General features: G+C 38.7%; 1 protein-coding gene across 1 annotated transcript in view; it reads right to left on the bottom strand.

The window, feature by feature from the left end:
- The window catches only part of CPQ (carboxypeptidase Q), a 134518-nt gene that overhangs the window by 39342 nt on the left and 70023 nt on the right, over window positions 1–25153 (bottom strand). The window contains exons 4-5 of the mRNA XM_009703855.1: window positions 16753–16864; window positions 1248–1339 (exon numbers count right to left, since the gene is read on the bottom strand). Of these exons, the coding sequence (XP_009702157.1) occupies window positions 1248–1339; window positions 16753–16864 (204 nt within the window). The remainder of the gene's footprint in view (window positions 1–1247; window positions 1340–16752; window positions 16865–25153) is intronic.

The following is a 25153-nucleotide window of genomic DNA, read 5'->3' as shown; positions in this document are numbered from 1 at the left end:
TGCTGAACACCAGAGTACCAGTGGTAAATCCAGAGTCCTTAATACATACTAGACTGCAACCTGCCACCTCCCTGAAACTGAGAAAGCAAGCTCTCTCTTCCAAATGAGAGAGCTGAGCTATGCCTATAATTTGGAGATATAAAGAGGAACTGCATTGTATATGGGTAGTTAAACACACTTAGCAATGTTAAACAAGTTAGTGGGAAATAACTGACTGTTCATCAATTAACCAGAAAACTATAACTACCATAATGCTATCTCTGACAACTCTATTGCAGATGCAAATTGATTTAGTTTTGTTCATCACAATGAATTTGATTCAAAGTGAATTTATTTATTCTGATAAGTTGCTTACCATTAAAAACACACTCTTAGGAATCACTTGTAAGTCTGCTTTCATACTCTTGGACAGCAAGGGACTTCCTAAACACATTTGCATTCATCTTGTCTCTGCCTTGGATATATCAACCATTGCTGAGAGTAATATTACTAAATTAGGCAAAAGAATAAAAGATAACTACTTTACGTACAGCATAATTTTTCTGGGAAAAAACCCCACACATATTCCAAAGACATAACTCCAAAACAGTTTTATATAACTGCCCTTTTTGTCATGATGTACTTTGAAAAGGTTTGTTGGCAGGAGAGACATATGTGACAATACACTGTATTTTTATCCTGGTACCCAGTCACAGAGTTTGTGTGTTCCTTGCATCATCAGAAATCAACCATTTAAAATGGTCCAGATCCCATAAAACTTATAATTAGCAAAGAGTATTTTAGATTACATACTTTTAAGATAAGATAGCAAAGATTTTTCTTTGTATTATTTTATGTTTTACATTGTAAAATGTTATGGGAAAATGCAACAAAGCAGAAATATATAAGGCAAACAAAATTCATTTATATTGCCAACAGATGTGGACCATTCATCATTCATTCTCAGAAAGTTAGCTATGTTTGAAAGCTATGGCAGATATCATCATGAAATATCTGTTTCGGAACAGTTTTGTGACAGAATATCCTAGGTCAAGTGGAACATGTATATGTGTGGTCACATCATTTTCTGTCAAATGTAAAATGAAGTTTATATTTATGATTAAAAACAGAAAATGTACTTTCAGGCAGAACTGGAATCACTATTTTCAGATAGATATTAAGCTGAGCATTTTGACAAAAATAGTATGCAAGTCACAAGACTAGGGAGCAATGTTCTGCCAAGCAAATCATCTGAAGACATCATTTACCTTGTGCAACTGATAGTATTGCTCAGCACCTATTCCTCCTTGCTCTTCTGCTGTCCATAGCACCAAGCGCAGAGTCCTTTTTGGGCGAAGACCTAAAACATAATTTTAAATATTGCTTTAGTACTAAATATCCACACATTTGAGCATTTTTTGCATGGGTCTCCAGCCTCCAATGGATGAAAAGCCGGGTTTCCAATCAGTCATCTCTATCTTCACTGAACGCAAACTATTTCAAGTGTGGGTTTTGCTGTCAAGAATACTTTTTGCTTGTTTGGGGAGAAGGACTGAAGTGCAGGGAGAGAGCCTACGTGAGGAAGGAGTGGGCTGTTGCGGTGCTGCTACTAGTTGCAGTAGCAGAAGAGAAGCACATTCCAGGGACATGCCGTAGGTGTCTGAAAACCGTAACATAAAATAACTACCTTGACAGATTTCCGAGACATATGCTGCTGACATTGCGGTGGTCTGCAGTAAGTAATGCGCGTCTGCTTACAGCAGATCCAAATCAAATTTTCATGAGAATTACCGTTGCTTTGTCATGGTTAAATTATTACAATTAATTGAAAATGAGCCGCTGGATTTTTATGAGAAATGTTTACCTATTTCAAGACTGAAGGGCTCTGCAATATTATTTTGCTTTTTATCAGAGAAACGAAAAGTAACAATCTGTACTTTGGAATCTGAAATACAATTGGCTGCTGAATGTATGCACGGCTTTTTAAAACAAGGCAAACACAAGGCCATTTTCTATTTTGCTATGGTAGCTCAGTAAGAAAGATAAGTTCTCAGATAAATTTTGAAACCATTTCTGCCATGGCAGAACTGAACAGATAGAAGTTGTTGCTCTTATTTATTTGATTAATTCTATTCATAAATGAATACATTTGAGACATCAAACCTGAGAGCATGGAAGAGCAAACAGACCAAGCATAAGTAGCATTCTCTGTGCAGTGTAACGCTAATTATGTACGAGCAAAAATAAAGCCCCTAAAACTATTTAAAAAAAAAAACAAACCAGTGACGAGGCTATCACAAGTGATAAAGCATAAATTACTACACATACTTCTGTGCTGAAGAGAAATAATATCAGTGTCACTGTCAAAACTCATTTCATTTCCTAACTGAAATGAATGAAGTTTACAAAAAGATCTGATCTTCATTATTTTTTTTCTCTCAACACAATGAAAATCAACTGAAGATTTCTTTCTCAAAACTATGTGCTAGCAATCCTCATAACTGAAGGCAGAGTATACAAGGAGTATTCCTAGTCCATCATTACATCTGCCCATTAAAGCTGGGGAAATAAAAAAGCCCTGCTGAGCTTCAGTCTTTCCAGTCCCAGAGGTGGTGTATTGGCTCTTCCAATCTCACAGATTTCTGTCAGCAGATTCACTTGTGTGTTCTACCGAAATTAAATGGGCAAGTTAAAAAAAATAACTATATATATAAGCTATGGAGGCAGGTATTTTAAATACAAAATGAAGTCTACAGAGGAAAATGTAATTTCTTCATTATCTTAATCTGAAAGAGATAAATATTTATCTACCTGTTATTAAAAAAACAGCTATTCTGGCCAAAGAACTTCAAACAAACCCAATATTCACAAGCAAAATTGCTAAGATATTCTCAATACACTTTTTCATTAAAAAATATGAAGTACTTAAGTTACAGTATTTTTTTAAATGAAGTTTAACTATCTTGGCTTGCTTCTTAAAAACTACTGGTTCCTAAGCAAGGTATCATCTCCACAAAATCAGAAGTCTTGCAGATCACAGCCCAAATATGTATTGAAAAAGCATGATAAAATAGCACTTGGACTAGAATATTATGTTCTGTGATGGGTGTATCGTATTAGAAGGGTAGGTAGCAAATTTTAAAATGAAGGAAAACTGTTTCACAAATAAAATAATGCCTCTTTCCTTTCTATCTATATAAATGACATATCACATAGTCTAAAAAGAAAAAGAAGATATCAGAAGAAAAAAAAAATTGTAAAGTTATCCAGACCACTTAAACAGATCATTTTGGCAAAGCGCAGCAAGTTATAAGGACATTCGTGGATGCATTGGTGCAGGGATCCGAGCATGCCTTCCCTGGCTCATTGCGATCCGAGATTCTGTAGGTCAAATGAAAGCCGCAGACCTCAGCATCTGTCCAAAACCACTGAAATCCCAGTTTCCACCCTACTGCTGCATCTCAATAAAGAGAATAGCAGGGCTTTACAGGAGGATAACATCGAAAAGGTGATAGCTGGTACTCAAATAAATTGTTCTTTCTGAGCTCACATAACTAAAATCAAAACCAAAACAACTACAGATCCTCCTCCAGCTACAGATTAATTTACAAATCTCCAATGTTTTAGACAAATGAAGTAGCTTTTTTTTTCCCCTCTACCCTACCCTTAACTGGGAAGCTTAATCATAATTTATCACAAAGGTACATTATACCGATCAACCTCTATCTTCTTATGGTTTATCCCAAGCATAAAAAATACTATAGGATACCCGGGCTGCTAAGTTAAAGAATGAAACAAAAACATCGATACGGTTGATCTATGACTAAGGAAACGTGTAGTAAGTACAACAAGACACTTGCTGTATTATACTCCCTCTATGCTGGAGTGGCTGCTAGCCCTTTTGTTGTCCTTGGGTACCACAAACACTTCAGTCATACCAAGATGAAGCTCTTATTGACTGTATTTTCTGTTTCTTTTATATCATCATAGAGTACTCACACTTGCAGATGTCAGCAGCAAGCCTAGATTAGCCAAAATACAAAACACTTGAGAAAAAAAACCTAAGCTGTATTAACTAATCAGTTTGACTTCAACCTCAACTACAATGAAGTATTTTACCAAACGCTTTTCTTTCATAACCTACGTAAAAGATAATCGTCATGGAGATGTTACACACACACACACTTATATATTTATATGTACACATTTTACATTCATTTTAAATCTAAAATGGATGTTTTCTAGACATCACAGTGTTTATTAAATCCACATATGTTCTTAAACATGTGGATGATCTCCTTGTGATAAGATAGTTACCAGGATGCTATATAAGACCTGAATTTTATACTCTACATATCTTGCTCATGCTTGGTAGAATCGAGACATTCTCACACAGTGAAACTGAAATGTGTGGTTTGGTACAAGTACGGACAAATTACACTGACCTGTCACATGTAATGTGTAAAAATAAACCTGCTTCACCCTCAAGATAGCACAGAAGCCAGGACGGAGAACTTGAATTGTGTCTTTTTAAAAATCAAAATAGAGATCAGTAGTGTAAAATACTAAATTTCCTTCAGTAAATATTTTCCCACTTTATAAATATAAATCCATAGTGATGGGGAGGATTAAGTACAAAGATACAGTATTTTCTAAGAAGACAGTGTATACATGGCTAATCAGAATTCTTCAAGAGAAGTCATCATGTTGTTATAAGACTGATCAACTCTGAAAATAGAAAAAGCATTCCACCTTTGTGAAAAAGGATTTTTTTCTCTGCAAGCCAAGGCACGGGGATCATCGAGAAGCAAATCAAATAGCTGTTCAACTTATGAGGCATAAAAGCAAATTGCAAATGGATGTGAGTAGATTAACAGGTAGAGTATTTTAACTTACATTTATAGTGTATTCAGTGATAAAATACTATCTTCTAGGTTTTAATTTCTAAAGTCTATTTCTATTTCTTCAGTCTGAAAACTGCAATTCCTTCCCACCCCTCCTCATTTTTAAGAACATTTGTAAGAAGTTGTGTTAGCTGAAGAGAGGAGAAGCTCCTTAGCAGTGCAAAGATGGGGCTAAAGCTCATCTGTATCCAATAAAAAGGAAAATGACAGCAGCCCCCCTTCATGACCTCTGAAACTGTGAAAACCATGAGGTTTATTAGAGCTTTGCCAGCTTCACCCTCCCAAGACCCTGCATAAATAGCCCAGCAAAGCCTCGAACTGAACATTAAAGTAGAATAAATTGCACTACCAGTCAAGGGAGGTGATCCTACCCCTCTCTCCGCTCTGGTCATACGCCCCTGCAGTACTGCCTTCAGCTCTGGGGCCCCCAACACAAGAAGGACATGGACCTGTTGGAGCGAGTCCGGAGGAGGCCACAAAGACGATCCAAAGGCTGGAGCACCTCTCCTATGAGGACAGGCTGAGAGAGTTGGGGTTGTTCAGCCTGGGGAAGAGAAGGCTCTGGGAGACCTTATTGCAGCCTTTCAGTACTTAAATGGGGCTTATAAGAAAGATGGAGACAGCAGGGCTTGTTGCGATAGGACAAGGGGTAATGGTTTTAAACTAAAAGAGTGTAGATTTAAACTAGATATATAGAAGAAATTTTTTATGATGAGGGTGGTGAAACACTGGAACAGGTTGCCCAGAGAGGTGGTAGATGCCCCATCCCTGGAAACATTCAAGGTCAGGTTGGATGGGGCTCTGAGCAACCTGATCTAGTTGTAGATGTCCCTGCTCATGGCAGGGGGCTTGGACTAGGTGACCTTTAGAGGTCCCTTCCAAACCAAATTATTCTGTGATCCTTTATTCTTTAATACTGCCTAAGTCACTGATGTATGTGCTTCAAGAGCTGCTAGAGAGCGGTATATACAGATATATCATCCTCAAGCCTTGTCCACTGCTGCATTTAACATCATGAGCTACACATTTTTCTGCGTTATTACCCTGTGGCCTGGAATTTCTTTAAAAGGGTATTTATACAGAAAGTAGTAAGATACACGATGCTGATGCTGACAATCATTACATTCCTAATGCACTCCCTACCTTTTTCAGGTCTGCAGTTGATTAGACACAGGGGATTTACTGTGTGGCATTAGTTGGGATATTTCTATAATGTAAGCACTTCTCATAAAATGCCTGGAATTTCTAAAACTCTGCCACAGCATAAAATAAAAATAAAACCAGTACTCTACATTTTGCTCAAGAAGATAAGAATTCATCACCAAACACAGCGGTGCAATCTGCTTCCACTTCAAGAGACTTTTACCAAATTTATGTATTCCATGGCATAAGCAAGCACTGTTTTCAAGAAAAAGCTCTTACCCACAGCATCCTGTTTCTCTCTCTAATTTAAAAAAGTATACATATGTATACTTTTGTATACATATGGCAATAAACTGCAATTTATAGGGTGACAGTAATAATGCAATTATTTGAAGATGTCCAGACTTTTTCCTCTGAAGACCAAAATGAAGTCTCCATTCTAAACGAGCAGGATTTTGGCTTTCATTCTGTTATTAGAAATACAATCCTCTACAATTCAAATAACTAATCTCACTATTTGTGCAGAAAAGTGTCTGTCTAGGTAGATGTTTATTTAAGAAGAAATGTTTTTTATTTGAGTGAAAAATAATGATTTAACAGAGAAAATCTAAGGCTATTGAAGTTGTAAGCTTTAAAAAGTAAGGCAAAGCACACCTCAAAAAAACCTTTCAGTATTACTTAAACTCTGACTATGATATCATTCTAACTCTCTAGTGAAGCTCAAAGTAGACATGGGAAATGGCTTTTTGCTTGGGAAACTGCCTTTGTTTTCTTCTTAGAATAGTCTAATGCAGTGCAACCTCCTTGATATTTCTCTGTTGACAGGGATTCTGTTTGCAGCACTGAGGATGAAGTGCTTGTACAGGATAGCGCTGAGAAGCAAGTAAACCTCTGAGTCTTGAAGGTCTAGAGAAAAGAGAAATTAGGTCTCCTGAAGAAGAGACATGGCATCGCGGGATAAAGACAGAAAACAGGCAGGTCAGGGGCTGGAGAGTGGGAAACGAAAGCGGAGGCAGGAGCCACGCTGGGCACTGCAGCTTAATCTCTCCTGAGGCTGGCAGCATGCTCAGAGTCATGTTTTGGGGGGTAAAAGGACACAACTCTGCCACAGCCAGAGAGCGGGAGCAGCTTTTTGGGCAGGCCCCTGCAAAGAGGGCGCAGGGAGACGGCAAGGCCTGAGGTGAGCCGGGCTAGGGAAGGACTGGGCCTTGCAGCGCTCCCGTGGCGGGCCGGCAGCGTCGACAGCAGTGCAGCGAGACACTGAGATTAATCCAAGCAATTTTTTTTTCCCCTGTTTTTAGGGAGGTTGACGAATTTACGACAGAAGAGGAAGGGCGGATTTACAGAAGAGTGGAGGTGGGAAACGCGAGAGGTTTTAGGTAGATTTATTTTAAGAAAGGGCTGGAATAACCCGAGAGGAAATGTCCAGGAAGGAGCTGGGTATACAAGACTGGAGGGGAAAGATGTGAATGATTTGCAAGTCTACTAATAAAAATAACATGGATTAAGCCTTTTGACTGGGCAGATGGGGGGAGAAGAGGGAAGCCAAGCCCAGAGCCCGGTGAGATGGGCGGCAATGGAGCCAGGCAGCAACACCGCCAGAGCAAGGGTTTCTCTGGGGGCTGCCTCCTTACCCCTCAGCAGCACAGCTCAGGGAGAGTTCAGACGAGAAGTGCTGACAAATGTGCTCTTCTGCACGTGGGGTTTTAAACAAAGAACCAGCTAGTGTTGTGTCATGAAGTCAATACAAGTCATGTCTACAAAAAAAAAAAAAAGGAAACCTGCCACTTGCCTGTGTAAAACAGCAAAGCACCAAGGCAGCAGAGGACTTCGCCACCTCCTGCCCTGCTCTGATCCTGTTGCCATGTTCTCCAAGTCCCACAAAAGGAAGAGGACACTGTCCATCTTTAAAATGCACCTTATTCCTCTTTAGGAACAATCTCCTTCCTTAAAGGTGTTCGGAGATCTTATCAAATTGTGGAGCAGAAAAGGCTCTGGGATTATAAGCATCAACCGTTGTTTGATTTTACTGAGTGGCAGCTCTGCCTTCTGCTTCTGCTGCCCTGCCAAATCTGTTAGACTGTCCTCAGACCTGATGGGTCAGAAAATGCACCAGCCACACTTGTCTCTCCATATTGAAAATATACACCTTAAAAAACCTGACAGTAAGGACAAGATGCCCCTGACTTCACCTGGGAAGGATTTCAGCATTTCACTATGCCAATTGCATTACAAAATTAAAAAAAAAAAAAAAAAAGAAATCACAATAGCCTCTGTCATCAGGTTTTTAAGATTTTTATAGATAAACAAAGTACACATTTTATCTTGAATTTCCTGGGTAAATTAAAGCTTGCAGAGAAGCAGCAGTCCACAGGACATAGGACAACATTGTTATGGAGGGCTGTATGCCTAAATTTACTGCCAGATTAACAACTTTGTATGTCTGCAGTCACCTCTCCACTATGTCAACCCAGTCTGGAAATTGAAAATTTAAGTATTTGCCAAATATGCATTCAACTAGATGTTGAAATGAAGGAATAAATGCAGTTGTAGTGTAATAGCATATGCAGCTATTTCATACCAAGTAGATCTAATAGATTTGCAAAAGGTGAAGGTCAGAATAAAATATGCAACTTCAGGGAGGTGGAAAGAATGTAAGAACAAGGAGTTAATATCAGGCATATTTAATTTAAAAAAACCCAACCTACAGTAAAAGCAGTCATTTAATCATGTTTCACAATGTATCTCCTAGACAGTAAACAACTACACCACCACAGCTATAGGAAATTCAGAAAAATATTTCACAAAATTTTTGGCAAGTAGGTTAAAATTGTAGTTATATGACTTCAATTAAACTAGCAGAAAAGGAATGACTCCAATGCTTGTTTTTTTAATAAAACCTATCTTTAGTCCTCATATATTAGGCAGTGAATTTGGACTTGAGAAATGTAACTTCATACAAAGACTACAGTGAACTGCATAAAAATCTGTCTTACGGTTTTCCAGTCACATTAGTCACGAGTATAATTCAGATGAGAGTTACAATTTCAATTTTAAATAAGTTTTAAGGGGAAAAAACTGTCTAATCAACTCCTTATGAGTTACATAAAATGTAATTCAGGTAGTACCTTGAAATTCTTACATGCATTGTTTTAAAAACATTTCTGTAGTTTTCTGTGCCTTTCTCCTGTGAAGTAGAAATTTGGTTGTGCCAGATCCATGTCTACATCTACAGGAAAGTTGACTCATGAAACTCCGTTTCCCCGTAACACTGGCAAAGAGGGGAAGAGGGGGAACTAGACGTAGCACCTATCACCATACATTTCTCCCTTTCTCATGTGAGTATAGATCATCGTCTAGGAATGTAGGAAAGCTGTGTAAAAAGTGTGATGGCTGGGATTAGACTTTGTCAACAACCATCCTTCCTTCATCAGGCTGCTCTAGGAGCGATGGCATCAGGCATCCTGCCCTGGGTGCAGAAGAGGAAAATGTGCCCTGTTCATCTACTTGACTCCTCGTATTCGCTGGCTCTGGCAGCTCCCCATAGCAAATATTTTTTTACACAGAAGAACCAGGATTCCCAGAAGCACTTGGAGGCACAGCCTAAGCAGGAGACTTCCTGGTCTAATGTGGCATACAGACATGACTGAACATGAGCTCAGTGCACGAGACAACAGCAAAAGCAGGGAAACACTCTGTACCACAATCCATCACCATAGTGGTCTTTGGAGTGCAGCCTTTCCTGAAGTCTGTACCGACTACTTCAACGGAGGCAGGAGTTGAGATAGCAATAACTGGCAACGCCTTACGCTGCTGCAGTTCAAGCAATTGAAGAGAAAGAGGGTAAGTTTGTGAATTGGCAAATTCACAGCACACACACTGGGCTTCTTCCCAAGATGCACCCTGTAAACACACAGACTGGGCAGTACCTGGTGGACACATGTGCACCTCTGGGCTTGGCAGGGCAACAAGAGCTGACTAGCGATAGAGCAAGTGAGATCCAAACACAGCCAGGGAAATGCAGAAAACACATTTCTGAACAAGGAGAAAGAGCTTGTGGGTAAATGTTGCTGAAAGAAACCTGGGATGTGAACAAAGGACCTGTTGACTATTTGATTCATTCTGTGCTAGCAGAGATGAGACTCAAAATAAACTAGACTGTACTGTCAAGTAGCAGACTCCATCAGCTTCTCTTCTCAACAGGAAAAAAAGAATGGCTCCAGCTGTTTTAATTAAAAAGAGACACAGCAGTTATCACGTCTGAAGTTTTACAGAAGCAAGCAGTGAAATTCATCCGTCAAAACTGAATGCATCTCTAACTCCAGTGGGCTCTCTACTGCAGTTAGGAGGCTTAAAATATTATGCCTGGAAAGCTGACACTGCCATACGACCACCTTTATTATTGTCACTATTCAGTTCCTTCAAGCTCCCTTTAAGGATAAATGTCCCACATTTCTACTGCTGGAGAGTGAGGTAGCTTTGGCAGGGTGCTCCCCGGGGTGGGAGCAGGGCAGAGCGCCTGTGGCCTCGGCTGGGAAATGCCCCTCAGCCAAGCCATGCAGGAACCCAGCTGGATTAGGAGCAAAGTGGCAGCACTGGCTAAAGCTCGGAAATCACTGGATGCATACTACCTGCTTCTTACTCAAATACATTGTACAGAAGGATTAGTCCCGAATAAGGCCAGCACAGCGGCAGCCGCAGGCTTGAAATGATGAGAGAAGAACACAAATATCATAGAATAAATAGAAGAACATAGAGTAAGATCGAGTCCCACAGGCTGTCTGTCCAACCTGTGTAGCCAACTAAAGGCAAAATATGGCACCAAAATAGATTTGGGGTAATTTTATGGTGATTGTTTATGAGTAGCTGCCTAAACTAGTCTTTCATCTCACCTGGAAAGGCAACTTCTTTGGTAAACCTCATGTGACACAGGGACAAGAGAAACTGTGTTTCAAATGTCACCAGAACATTAATCAGACCAACATGAAAATGCGGAGGCAAATGGCATTTACCATCTCCAGAGATGTCCCTTTTTGCACACAAACTAACAAACGTAAAACATGAGAGTTATAAAAGCAACCTGAAAACAAGTTGGGTTTGAGGTTTCTAGACTGTAATTAGCAACACAGCTGCTGTTCTGCAAAACTAGAAAACCCCAATTTGCTTGAGTGCTGTCTCTCCTACAGCTTCCAAATGTCCTCACAGCACATCATGGATTGTGCAACACCCCATGGATTTCTTCAGCTTAAAGATGGGAACTCCTCAGCCTTTCCTCCCTAAAACATCCCCAATGCCTTCCCATGATCTCTGAATTACCCCAAACAACACTCTCACTACCGCCATAGCAGTATTTGCTACCTGTCACACAGAGTTTGCAGATGGATTAAAAAGAAAAAGGTTCTGGTGCTTACACCAAAGCTATACATGTGCTGATTAACCACACATCTATCATCATAGGGAAAGGATAAAAGCAGAATTTCTTCCTGCCTCTCCCTCTGTTAGGACATAAATGCACTCACCCATCTCTCCTCAATCATCCATTTGCAAAGAACTTATCAGAACTTCATATTCTAAATATTTCTATGCTTCTATCAAATTTAGCTAAAATTGATCAAAAGGTTAAAAACTGCAGAGGACTGGGGAGGGCGGCAGCTGCCAGACACAGCTGCAGGCAAACTGCACATTGCACAAGCTTACTGCCTTGGATACCCTGCCTGCAGTTATGAAGGGTAATTTCTTCAGCATCAGAAATCCTCAGCTAATTGCAACAGCCCCGGCTCCACTGAAGGAAAGGGAGTTTACCAGTTCAGACGAGCTCATGAACTGCCTCAGTGCCTCTGAAGACGTCCTTATTCCCAGAAAAAGGAATAAAGAGCAATAACTGGCTGAAACTTTCATCTTCACATAAACAACTTCTGTGGAAACACTTCCTGTTCTTCGTTTTTTAAGCACATAAGCCATGAAGCAGCTCGTCACAGATCTTGCCAATCAGCAGCGTATATATGCTCCAAGAGTTCCAGGAAAAAAAATACTGGGTTTCTTTCCTTTGTGCTTCATTAAAGTTAAACTGGGAGAAAAGACCCCTTTGGATAACATCACTCAATACAGCCACTCGGTGGTGAATTTTTCGAAGATTAGCTACTGGCAAAGCAAGCAGCCCTGAGAGTATAGCTGATAAGGAGAACTTGATATGGCTGCACTAAAGAAAACACTTCCGTTTACTCCAGTCAGGACATGTCTAGAACCAGGGCTGGTACCAACAGGCGCACAAGCTGGTGCTGACATTTCACTGTACGGTGCCGAAAGGGATGTTTTGAGAGTGAAGCGGCAGCCGCACAGAAGAGAAGAGATAGGGTTCAGTGTTCTGCACAGGATGGCTGTGGAAAAGCCACTTGGAGCAAGATTCACCTTGCTGAAAGGTAACCATCTAAAAGTCGCCGTTTGCTCTGAATTTACTGTTTATGCTTCCTCCCTGGAGAAGGAGGAGAGGGAACGGCACCTCTAGCAGGTGCCCCCTTCAAGATGGGCAGAAGGACATTACAGCTATTAGAAGCAAAGTATTCAGACAAACTTGAAACTTTCCACTTTTTAGCTCTTCTACATTCCAGGGCTAACTGAATCGTTATAGCTCTAAACAGTATTCCAAAATTACAGTAGTTCGCAATCTGGCCTGATGGTTTTAAGGTACTACTCTTTTGAAATGTATACATGGGATTTTACACTAATTAAATCTTTTTATTTCACTCTCTGGTAATATAATACAAAATTATTTCAGTTCAGTCTGGCCTTCATGTAGTTCCCTTTCTCTCAAAGAGAAACAACATTCACGTGAAATCAAAAAGTGAAATGGAAAAAAAAATCCTACTAAAAAGTTGAAGTTTTGAAGACTGTGTAAAACTACTTCAGATTGTGCTACTAGTACGTGTCCTTGTAGGGAACATGTAACTATTACAGTATCCGAAAAATCTACAAAAACACCAGAAAGAAAAGAAGATATCAATATGGTACAGAAAGTGCGAGCTCAATTAAAAAAATAAAAGCTAACACTGAAGATTCAGGAAATATAAAGGCTAACACATTAAGTAACTGATGTACTTAGAAATAAAAGCAAAACCTGTTAAAAAATTATAGTTGAAGCAAGAAAAAAAAATGCACTGCTTAAAATAAAATACAACCATCTCAAACTATAATTTTAATCATTTTTCAATGAATTCCATGTATTTGGTCCTAAGCCAATAGCTATTAAATGGTTTGGGGAAGAGGTTATGCTGAAAGTACAGAATGGTATTTAAACTATAATCATTCTTCAAGTACTACATGGAATTATCAAAATCCTAATTAACAGGCATAACTTCTGTCCACCAGCCACGTCCAAGGGGCACAGTGATATCATGATGAAGTGCTATTAGATCATCACCGAAAAAACTGCTTAAATAGAGTAGTAATATCTTGCTTTCATGGAACCAATGGACCATGGCAGAAGAGTGGCAGTATTTCTCACTACACGATACAAACTTCATATTCTAGAATTCATATTATAGAACACTCACTTCAGCTTTATGATCATATCACCATAGCTGTAAGATCAGTTATATGTTGGCAAATGCAGACACAGTTTTTATGGCTACACAACGCACCATGGCTTTAAGACTCCCAGTACACAATAAAAAAATTCTACACGTGCATACAGACAAGCCAGTTGAGCTGGCTTATCCCCATGTCAAATATATTTGGTGGACTAGTCTGAGACTAAATTTAGCAGGGTCCAAAAAGATAGTAAACCAAGTTTCCACAGTTCAAAGTATAATGCTCATTCAAAATACAATCTGTGGAATTGTTTTTAAATAAAACTCATTAATTTGTTTCTCACACAATCTGCACATCTGTTATTTTGCTGTCCTTTTTGTCAGATTTTATGTGCATCATAAGATATAAAATCTGCATTAGCCAACCTGCTATGGTGGACGGTATATGAAAGGGCCTATGCCCCATGGTTATCTACAGGTTAGATGTGATGACCCAGAAGCCCTCTCCCAACCTTATGTTCCTGCAGAACAGTGGTATAACAAGCAGAGCTGAACACAACAGCTGGTCAGAATAGAGGGCATCAGCAAAGGCTCCAGCATTTCCCAGCTGAGAAAACAGCATTTCACCACAGGTCGTACAGCAAACACAGAGGCTACTACCAGAGTAAATCAAATATTTGAATAAACAGAGAGTGATACATTTCAGTCATGCATGAAGGGAAACCCAGTGAATAAGAATTGTACAACGCCACCATGAACAGGCCCTTAAGAGACACAAAACGGTTTATTCTGAATGGAATTGAGTCAACAAACACAGAAGTATAATTTGTTTTCGTGAAGGTGGAGGGAGCATAGACAATTTTCCAAGAATCATAAAAGAAAGATTAAAAAACACTAAAAGAAGGAGTAGGCCTGGATACTTCTGTAGAAGAATCTCTTTAATTTACTTTTAAAATACCAACAATTTAAACAGATGCACTTTGTTTTCTGTTAGAGACTAATATTCCAATCATTTCGAGGCTGGGAAAATGAGCGATAAGAGGTTCAAATAATGCAAAATAAAAGAATAGGAATTCACAGGGATGTCTGGTATTCACCACTGCAGTATGAGAGTGGCTAATCACAAAACACAGCTTGTCGACAAAAGCTCTTCATGAAACACAGGGATTGTTCAAGTGCACAAACCCTTCTGATCAGAAGCAGGGAAAGCTAGTTTATTATTCAAACTCTGCCAGAGTTAAGAGCAGGTGCAGCAGCTGATTTTAGTTTTTAATGAATACGTGGAGCATTCCTCTTGACCACAGGTTAAAGTTCTGGAAAAAGGGAATAATGAGAAAAAATAGATTCCATGTGATGAAGGGGGAAAAGCATCCTTAGATACCAACTTGACAATCTAAGAAGTCTGTTTTGAACTAGTTTTGAGGGGTATAGTGACAAAAGCCCACATGGAAGTAAAACCAGCAAAAAACTACAGATGAAGCAGTAAGACTGGAATTTGCAGTTTGGAGACCAGAAATCATACTAGACCAAGACAGACTGGGAACAGCAGGACACCAGATCAAACTTTGAGAGGCTGAGCATCTGCAGAACACAGGTGGATGACTGTGCAACCATAGCTCCCTCTTGCACATATACTGGCCCTATCTCATCTTACCTTGTGAACCATGTCTCCCACCAGACACACCTTATGTATGCATATGTAGAACATGCCCTTCTCCAATAACACTCTGTCTGCAGCCCACTTCTACCCACAGGTCAGGTGAAGCCCCTGAGTAGAAGAAATGGGCCTTTCAGATCCCACACAGAGGGGCTATGCAAACCAGGAGGCAGTAGGCTGAGCAAGTCCTCACTGGTATTTTATCCATAGCACTACTGGAACAGACATATCCAGGCTAGAAGCTGCTTTTCATCTTTCCTTCTTTATCTACATTTAGCATTGATGCCATGCGGGTTTAGTTCAACTCACATTTCTGCTGAGCAGAAATTCTGGAGGAGGGAGACCAGTAAGTCCAGCATTGACAGCATGTGTGCTAGAGTATCAGCTTCAGAAGAGTCCAGCTGATCTACAGGCCAAATGCCAGAACCCAGTCACCTTGTCACCCTGCTGATTATCAAGAAGTGGTCCCCAGAAACAGAACGTTGCTCTGCATCCCACAAAGCTATTGTAGCAGGACATTACAGTGTGCAAGGCCTCAGTGTCAAATGTTGCTTGATGAGACATATGAGTCCACAATATTTGAACAGGTCACCATGGTTAAGCCAAATTTGACAGAACTGTATCCTTGTAGTGATGAGACTCAAGTGTGTGTTTCCTCTGACCTGGATTACCTTTGCCGAAGAAATCAGCTGTCACAGTCCAAAGCAGAGTTCAAGCACACAGCAGCATAAAAGCAGCACGATCAGGAAATCAGCCCTCAAGTGCAAAACTGAGAATGCACCAGATTCATGGTATAGATATATCTATCAATATTTGGTGGAACAAGTCCAGGCAGGGTATAAATTTATTTAAGCAGAACATTCAAGGAAAAAACAAAACCACTGAAATATATACATTGGAAGTATGAACTTCTGTGAAGTTCAGAATCACTTTTGCTGAGTGTCTTTACATATAGATGAAAGGGAAGAGATCAGAGACAGGATCATTGCCTGGATCCAGGCTTAGTTACATGCTCTTGACAAACACTTAGACAAAATTGTCTTGAGAAGTTATCAAGAGCGAGGTAAGGGGTTGGGAATTAAATTAAATGAGTAGCCACTGTAAAAGGAACATGTAGTGAAAGATTTAGGAACGTGTTGAATGATGATGTTTGCTTAAAAGGTGGAGAACAATATCAGAAGGCTATCTGTGACTTCATGAAGTTTCATCTTCATTAATAGGAAGGAACTCATTAAAACAAAACTAAAAGGAGTGACTTCCTTCTAAGGTACCTAGATATTATATCTTACATTGAACTTTCATTCTATGATGATGGTGACCATTCAGGCTCAGAGCACTTTCTAGATCATTGATTGATGTGTTGCTTTTGCATGACCCCTGTGATGAAAGAAGGGAGTTTAAAAGACAAACTTGCAAAATATTTATACTAAGTATGAATATTTGTGCTCAGAGCAATGGATAAAACAGAAAATCCAGTTCAGACAACATCCAAAATGTCCTGGAAATGTAATGCATTAAAAATATTTTGAAATTAAATATTTACCCAGATCCTTAATGAGTGATAATGCTTCCCATGATATAAATGCTCCACCACCGTCATCCATAGCTCCCTGCCCAACATCCCAGCTGTCCAAATGTCCACTGACCAATACAATCTGGAAAAGTAATTATGAGAAAACATATCTACATGAAAACACTGAATTAGAAAAGTCAGTTCAGCATTGAAACATTTTAATGATTTTGTCATAAATTTGGCTTTTTAGTTTAGAACAGGAGGAAGGAAACATTTCAAATAGAACTAAAACATTGTTCTCTAGTTGCTAAACATAAATCTCAGATGACCAAACACATCCTACTGGTTCAAACCACTGCCTAAATCAAACTAGGTATGCTGTGAGAAATGTTTAAGTGAAAGGTTTTGTCTTGTACATTAACAAAGTGCATACTTTCCAGAGGTACAGGACTACTACATTGCAGAATGGTAAAAATTTCTTTCATATTCCAGCTGTTTAAGCCCTTAGGCATGAAATTTGATTAACTCTATTTTTGGGTGCATAAGGAAGAAATACGAACTTAGACTGAAGTGTTCCCAGACAGAGGTTATTGTTTTATTATATATCTATGGTACTTGTCACAGAGGACCTCTAATTTATTACTGGATCCCCTATGTGCTACAACAATGACAAGGTATTTTATAGTTCCATTAGTCGTAAGGATATTTTAAATTAAAAATGACATGGTAGCAAGTCCCAGATGGGTTTTCTGCAAAGAAAGTTTTGTGGCTAGAGTATAGTAGCATATGTATCTCAGAAACACACACTTTCAAATCTGAATTCTTCAAATGTCAACAAGCAGCATCAGACCAATACCAGAAGTGAGACAGTTCCCTAACTGGACCTGAAGCTGAAGGGTTGATGGATCTATGATTGCAGTGGAGAGGTCGGGGAGGGACAAGAACTCTAGGCCAAGCAGGCAGCGTGGTAAAATGATGCAACAGGACAAAAACACAAGCAAGGAGCCGCTGCAGTGCCCCAGGAATCTTTGAAAAAGTGGTACCAGTAAAGAGTGCCCTTGGCATAGGGTGGAATTGGAAGCATCCAACCTATGACAGTTTAGCACTGAGGAAAAACCAAAGGAAAACCTGGAGCATCCACCTGTGTTCTGCCCAGAACTGGCCATACATGAAGGGATGATTCCCACTCTCTGGTCAGCTGATGTCAAAAAGGTCTCAGAGCTGTGGGATCTAGAAAAAGGTAAAAAATACTCATTCCTCCTGCCACCTTCTTCTCCCAAAGGGATGAGGATCTCCTGGTATATCATCTCAGCTTTCATTCATCAGAAGACAACTATTCTAGCACTGAAATGAGAACACAATACGTTTTTCCTATTACCACCGCTGGAGAGTGAGAGCCTATGCTGTCAAGTGTGCAGCTAATGTTGCAAGGAGCTAACTTGGGGCCCAAGCATGAAGATCTCTATTTTCCCCTTCACATGAGAGGAAACTTAGTACATTTTCACTAGTTATTAAAAATAATGGACAAACAGATCATGGCAAGACAAAAAGCCTCAAGTGCTCATCGAACAACCAAGTTTTTTCATCCAACCAAATACAAGCTCAGGTAACACAACTAAAGGGCCCCTTTGTATTAAAAAAGCACCATGATAAATTATTAGTCACATCCATTGTATTGCCATACGTCCAACCAGAATGCACCAAAATCCTTTAAATTTAGAAAATATACTATGAAATGTTTATAAATGTGTGTATTATAAAAACCAGAAGTGTCATGCCTTAGAAACTGGAAAAGCTTGTGATTAAAATCTTAAGAGCAGTTTACTCTTTCCTTCTCAGATGTTTCAATTCTCTTTTCTGCTTATCCAGCCTTAACTCAACATGTCGTTACTTTCCAGCACTGACTGATTTTCTTGGTAGCAGACATACATGCTGCAGCCTTTATTCCAAAAAGTCCCCTCCTTCAAAAGCATTTAAATTTTATGCCAGGCCCCTCTGTAAAAGCCTCAGATTTTCCCAGGAGGTATTCCTGCAATTTAGCGTCATGATCCTCCCAGTCCCGGCGTGAAAGACTGCAAACAGCACGTTTTCCAGGAACTCTGCCCTGCAGCAGAAGTACTTAATCCACGGCAACCCTCTGCTACAATAGCAACATAGCTTGAAACCAGATAATCTAAGAAAAGCCATGCCAGCTTTGGAGGTAGAAATCTTTCTGAAATGAGAGCAGAAAAGAAATGTTCACTGCAGTACTCCTTGCCCTTTTTTGTTTTCTCGTAAGGGAAGCCTGAGCACACACACACGCATGTGTGCAGGTGGTGAGGGCAATGCATGAATGAACGCTGCGTTGAGTTCATTTGTGCACGTGCAGCCCCACTGCAACCTGCCCAGGGAGGACAGAGCCCAAACACCACCACACTTGGCAGCCGACTGATGCAGACTCATTACTGTCCATTCAATAAGAAATTTGCAAATAATAATAGTTTTTTTTTAAAAGAATAGAAAAGGCTCTGAGTGAAAGCACAACTGTCTGTGGTATAAAGGACATCTATTCCCCAACTTCAAAATCACCATGTGGTTTGTTTGTTCTTAAAGCAAAAACTGGTTTTAAGAAGATAACTATTCACTCTCATGGGAAACAGACCTTCAAGTTGAAGTGAATTATTTAGGACAAGTTTGTAAACTCATAGAGAGAGAATCAAGTTTACAACAGAAGCGACGTCTTGTCTTTAGCAGTGCAAGAATACTTCAGCAATACTGTTCCCTGGCAGCAATCTCAACATGAGTGCCTGAGAGGGAATTACTCCTCATTTCTGTGAAACAACACATATTGCAACAGCAGGAAATTCTGAATCAGAAGAGGTGGTGTAATCCCATTTGGGGTTACAGATTCCAATCATAAAGCATCTTTACCAATTCCAGAACATTACACTGAAACAGATCAAGGTTCAAGTGGATTGAGAAAGTCAGATAATTTTATGGATGAACTTTTACTTAAATTTACTTAAGCTGATGCCAAGAGCAACTACATGAAAACAACCAATCTACTTCTATGTGAAAGTTTTTTCAGAACAGCTGCTAAAATGAAAGTTTCAGTGATCCTGCTGATATCTCGGCATAGACATAGACATTCTTAAAATAAGACACAGTCATGAAATAACAAAAAACACTATCTTTGTCTTGGTCTTTAGGTAGATATAATGCATCTGGGCAATGAATGGAAATATTTCTGAAATTCACTCTAAACCACTATATTATTTAAAATAATATTATAAAATAATAGTATTATAGTTCTCTGTACAGGTGGGCTAATAACAAAGGCAGTGAAAGCTATCACGGACGTATGATTATTGCATTTTCCACATTGCTTTCAAATCTGTTATGTGGTTCTCGGCTCCAAATCTACACATAGACTAATCATTTACATTTGCACAAAACCTCCCCATAGAAATGTCAGCACATGCCAACAGAATGTAAGCATTGCAAAGCAATGTAAGTAAGTATATGTAAGTATAAGTATTTGTTTTAAATATACAGAGAAACCACAAACAACTGTTTAGGACAGTACAAACACAACAATACACATTTGCCAAATTGACCAAAAATAAATTTAGGGTAAGATAGCTTGCATACAACATGACAACTTAAGATTTGGCTTTCCTGCAGTGATACAGCTAAGAAATGCTACTCTGGACACAGTCCTGAGACAGTACAACAGAAGTGAAACTGTAGGAAACATTTCAAATAGAAGATGAGTTATTCTATTTCCTTCTGCATCAGCATTATGACTTCTATTGGATACCTTTACATCATGTCCAGCATTTCAATCAAGCATATTGAAACATTTTGAAATTTATACTTATTTTATATATTTTACATTTTAAAACCAAGAAGATTAGGAAGAGGAACCATCCATTCACATACATTTGCATATGTCATGGAGTTATCCTTTTCTAAGCAGGATGTTTTTTGCCACTAAAAAACAATCTCCCATTCCATACTTAGTCATATATGCCTATTGCATTTGTCACACAGTAACTTCATAAAATGTAGGTGAACTACCTTCTGCTTGGTTAGAGCGAATTTTAAGAAAAGTCTGTTCCACTTTTAGTTAGTCTCTGCAATCTCGCTTGCTCCTGTAGAGGTACAAGGCAAAGGTTTCCTTCTATGCAACATTAGAGATCATAAATAATAAACATTAGGAAAGAACTGTAAGTAACATTTTCAATCACAGAATTTAATCTAGAATAACATTTATATCAAGTTGTGAAGATCAGCACGCAAAGTTATTTCATGTCACTGAGGTAGATGGTAATGGAGTCATCATTCATCTTTGCGTTTCATGGAGGAAAAAGACTTCATGATGGAGGTTAAGGTCTACAAAGTACTACCTTTATTGATGGAATCAGGCTATAAACACATTCTCTTAGAAAAGCTTAGTAATAACGTGTATTATCCAAACCACTGAAAAGCATTTTTCCTTACATCTTCCTCCAGCAGACAGGCAATATAAGGAGCACCTTAACTTGCACGGAGAGTACAGAAAACTTAAACAAGGATCACATACACAAAGAATGGGATCACCAAGAACTAAACAGGATATTAGAACCACATCAAGCATCTTTAGCCAAGACACATTCAAACTCCAAGTGTCCGTATGCCAAAACTTCAAGCTAAAACTATGAGGTGCTCTGGACTGTAACTTGAGTCTTTTCAACTGCTTGTCCACATTTTCAGCCAAATACTGCCAAGAGTTAATCATTTGCTCAGGCAACACAGGTCTATGGTGTTTCAGCCCAGTTCCCAACTACCTGGAAACTCATGAAAAGCATTTCTATTCAAATATTTGTGGTTCTTTTTTCTCCACTTTGCTTCTAAATATGTCCATCTTAAGTTCCAGGTACCACAATAAGGTCTTACATTATTTGACTGGATATTTTTTCTGCATGAATCCCCTCCCAGTGTATGGGTTATGTGTACAATACTTAACTTACATATATGAACACCGCATAGAGTTGATTTGTGTTTGGACCAAAATTAGAGGAAAACAGAAGTCAGATAAGAATTAGGTTCCCCTATTCAATCCAATCAAAAAAATGCCTATAAATTTTCTCCTTCCCCAGATACTCATTACTCTTTTTACTCACACAAACACTCTCTCACATCACATTTCCTATTTTCCCCCGTCCCAAACAAAAATTTCTGATGCTAACTAAACCATGAGTGAAAAACATTTAATCCCAGCTTCTCAGACAGAAGAACCCAGAACCAAATTCAGGCCTGTGCTCCTAAGCATAGGGAGTACATTCTGAGTAATCTACCCATTTGTATAGCATGACAACTATGAACTGCCAGATGGCTTCAGTTTATAAGGATCTAAAGATTTTCTTCATTTCAATATGTTAACAGCATGAGAACAAGGGACAAGAGAAAAGCAACATATCATATACCTAACTAGTGGGCAAATAAAACAGTTGGCAGGACTAAATTTAAGCCCATCATGCTTAACTTGCCTTCAAAACTATGATTAAATAAAGACTTCATATACACAGATTTGCAAATTAAGAGTAGTAAATCTGGCATGGCAGTTTTAGGATGTATTAGCATCATCCACAGTAGTGCTTGCAAATATGCTCTGGAAAACGGCAACACCAAGGAATATGCTTTTCTACTGCTTACCCACCTAGCAAAGCTGGCACTAGTGTCCACAGCAACCACCTTCTTTTAAAATAATTCTTAGTCTGCAGACTGTATTCTTTATCACCTTTTTAAGGAAAAACTTCTGTCATTTTAACGGAATAAAATGTTGGTGTGTAATTAGATTTCTTTGCCCTGACTCATTCTCTTCCCTCAAACCTTTCTCTCTTCAACTCACACTGCAAAACAAATGACAAATTAAGTTATAAACTCTTCCTACTTGATACTTTGTGTCCAGGCAGAACCATGTTCCTGCACACAAACCAACATTCCTCGAGTTTTAAAATATTTACAGTAGTTATTTATTTGTATCATGCAATAACATTCTGTAAATCAGTCCCTTGGCTTTTCCATCAAAGGCCTTCCAAAATCTAAACAATCAGAACTTGTAATCGTATGTGCTGTGGCAGCACACAGACTGCAGCAAATGCATCGCACATCACCTTCCTTCCCGGAATCCAACCCAGCTCTTCCAACAGCAGGATAGAGACTCGAAGAAAAGTTCTCAAGCACTGCCTAATAAAGATAACCATTTAAATAGTTCTTGCAGGGACACTGCATTTTGTATCCACACAACCACTATTTCAAGCTCAGCATCTCAACATTTGGGGAAGGCAAAATTGACAAAGTTGAGTGGCCATCAGCAACATAGCACCATATGGCATGGGAGTAGGATTAAATTTACATGCAAGGTTAGATATATAGGTATAATATATATATATTTGAATATAAACTCTCCTGTGTTTGAAAATGTGCGGTCCGTTACCACCAGAAAAAAAAAAACTTTGTCCAGTTATGTTTAAACACAGGTCTACTCTATTGTGTGTAATTCCATCAACTTCAACAGCTACATTCAAGCACGGAGCTATATCAGAGATATTCAGTTGTAAAAAATGCTTACTTGGTAAAAACTCTTCATGAAAGTCTTCCCTGACCTTTTCCCAAATATTTGTTTTGGGCTACAAACATGTGAAAAAAGATTTGTGAGTTTCTGCACTTGCCTTTAAGAAAACACTGTCTCCAGCTAAACTGCAATTGGTTTAAATCATACTCTAAATGTAAATCAGGAACATTAACACATTTAGTGGATTTCATTTTGTATATATAAGAATATTTCTTCAAATTACTTTTTAGCTTGAGTGTCCAAATAATATGACTTCACTGTACAGCTCCTTTTATTAGATTTCACACACATTAGGAAGGGTTCTTAAATAATCAGTCTAGCTGTCTCAACTAATTTATAGTCCTAAAGATACAGTGAAGTTCAGAAAGAAAAAAATGATTAAAACAAAAACGATCTTTTCTACTTAATATGCAGTGTAGTCTTAACTTCCAGGCTTCCGATTAAATGATAGATCTGCACATGAAACGGAAGTGACTCAGTCACACAAGAATACAACCCTATTATTGCTAACAAGCTGATTAACCTTCAAAAAGCCTCTGTGTCACAATATACAGTAAACTCTTTAAAGCTTCATCTCTACTTTGTAAAAGTGATTGAAAAGAAAATATTCTCGGAAAGTATTGCAACCAAACCTCCCTGTTTGAAGTGAATCCCAAAACCACTGAGTAGTTAAATAGCATGGGCTGATATAATTTATGGCATATAGGACAGTGAAGGAGAAAATTAGTCTGGAAATAAATTATTACTGATAAGGGAATTGTAGTAAAGGTAACGAGACATAGAAACTATATGAGTATTCAAAAGACAACCAAGTATTGAAATGACTATCATTTTTGCATTAAATATTGAATCTTAAGACTTGGCATTTCCATATTGAAGTTCCCTAGAATCTTTTATTTCCTATTTCCTGAGCCGTAACATTTCAGAAATTATACTACTCTTCATAACACTGTATTTCAAAAGTAAAAATTTTAATTTATATATTTCAGCCCACCTCTAGAGTTTCTAAAAGGAAAAATCATAACAATAACTACCTTTAAACAAAACTAGTTATCACTGAAATATCACTTACCCTTGCATAAAGATGATGTTGCAGCTGCTATTTTTCTAGTTCAAAGCTTAGCAAAGAATCTCTGCAATACCCCTATAGGAAAGCTGAAATGGCATCTGACTTGATGAGCAGAGAGAAACAATCCTTTTTCTACACTTACCAAAGGAAGAATTCCCTTATACATGTAAGAGATAATTTGTGTATGAAGAAAGGGATTATTTTATAATCCAGTCTTTCTATTGATACATTTTTCACTTTAGGGATATATATATGCTGCATAACTATAGATCTAGCAACATTCCCAAATGTTTTATCTTTGAAATTTCTTTTATCAGATACAAAAATTAATCTCAGCTAAAATAAACGCTAACGGCTAGTGCCATTTCTTTCACCGAAGCATTTACAAAAACTGTCTTACTTGTACACTGTAATACTATGCACTACTGGCAAGCACCCCTTTTCAAAACTGTGAAAATTGTAGATTTTTTTCCCCAAAAATTACAAAACTGTTATTTCCTCTTGAGAACCCTGGGGGACCTCTTGAGTCAGACCCATGCCCTGCTAGCACTGCCTTAGAGCATTCTGATGACCTAAAATGTCCTGAACGCCATCCTGAGTAGTCACCTCTGAACTGTGCTCAAGAAAATAGACTTCGTTTTACAAATCCCCCAAGAAGACTGGTGATGGAAGCAACTCCAAACAACCCTTAGATAGCTGTAATAACAGCAGAGGACTACAAGAGAGGAGGCTTCAAACGTAACACTTATGTCCCAGTGCCAGAC

The sequence above is a fragment of the Cariama cristata genome, unplaced genomic scaffold (genome assembly GCF_000690535.1).
Source record: "Cariama cristata isolate BGI_N322 unplaced genomic scaffold, ASM69053v1 scaffold8027, whole genome shotgun sequence".
NCBI classification, from domain to species: domain Eukaryota; kingdom Metazoa; phylum Chordata; class Aves; order Cariamiformes; family Cariamidae; genus Cariama; species Cariama cristata.
This window is presented reverse-complemented; position numbering and strand designations above follow the sequence as displayed.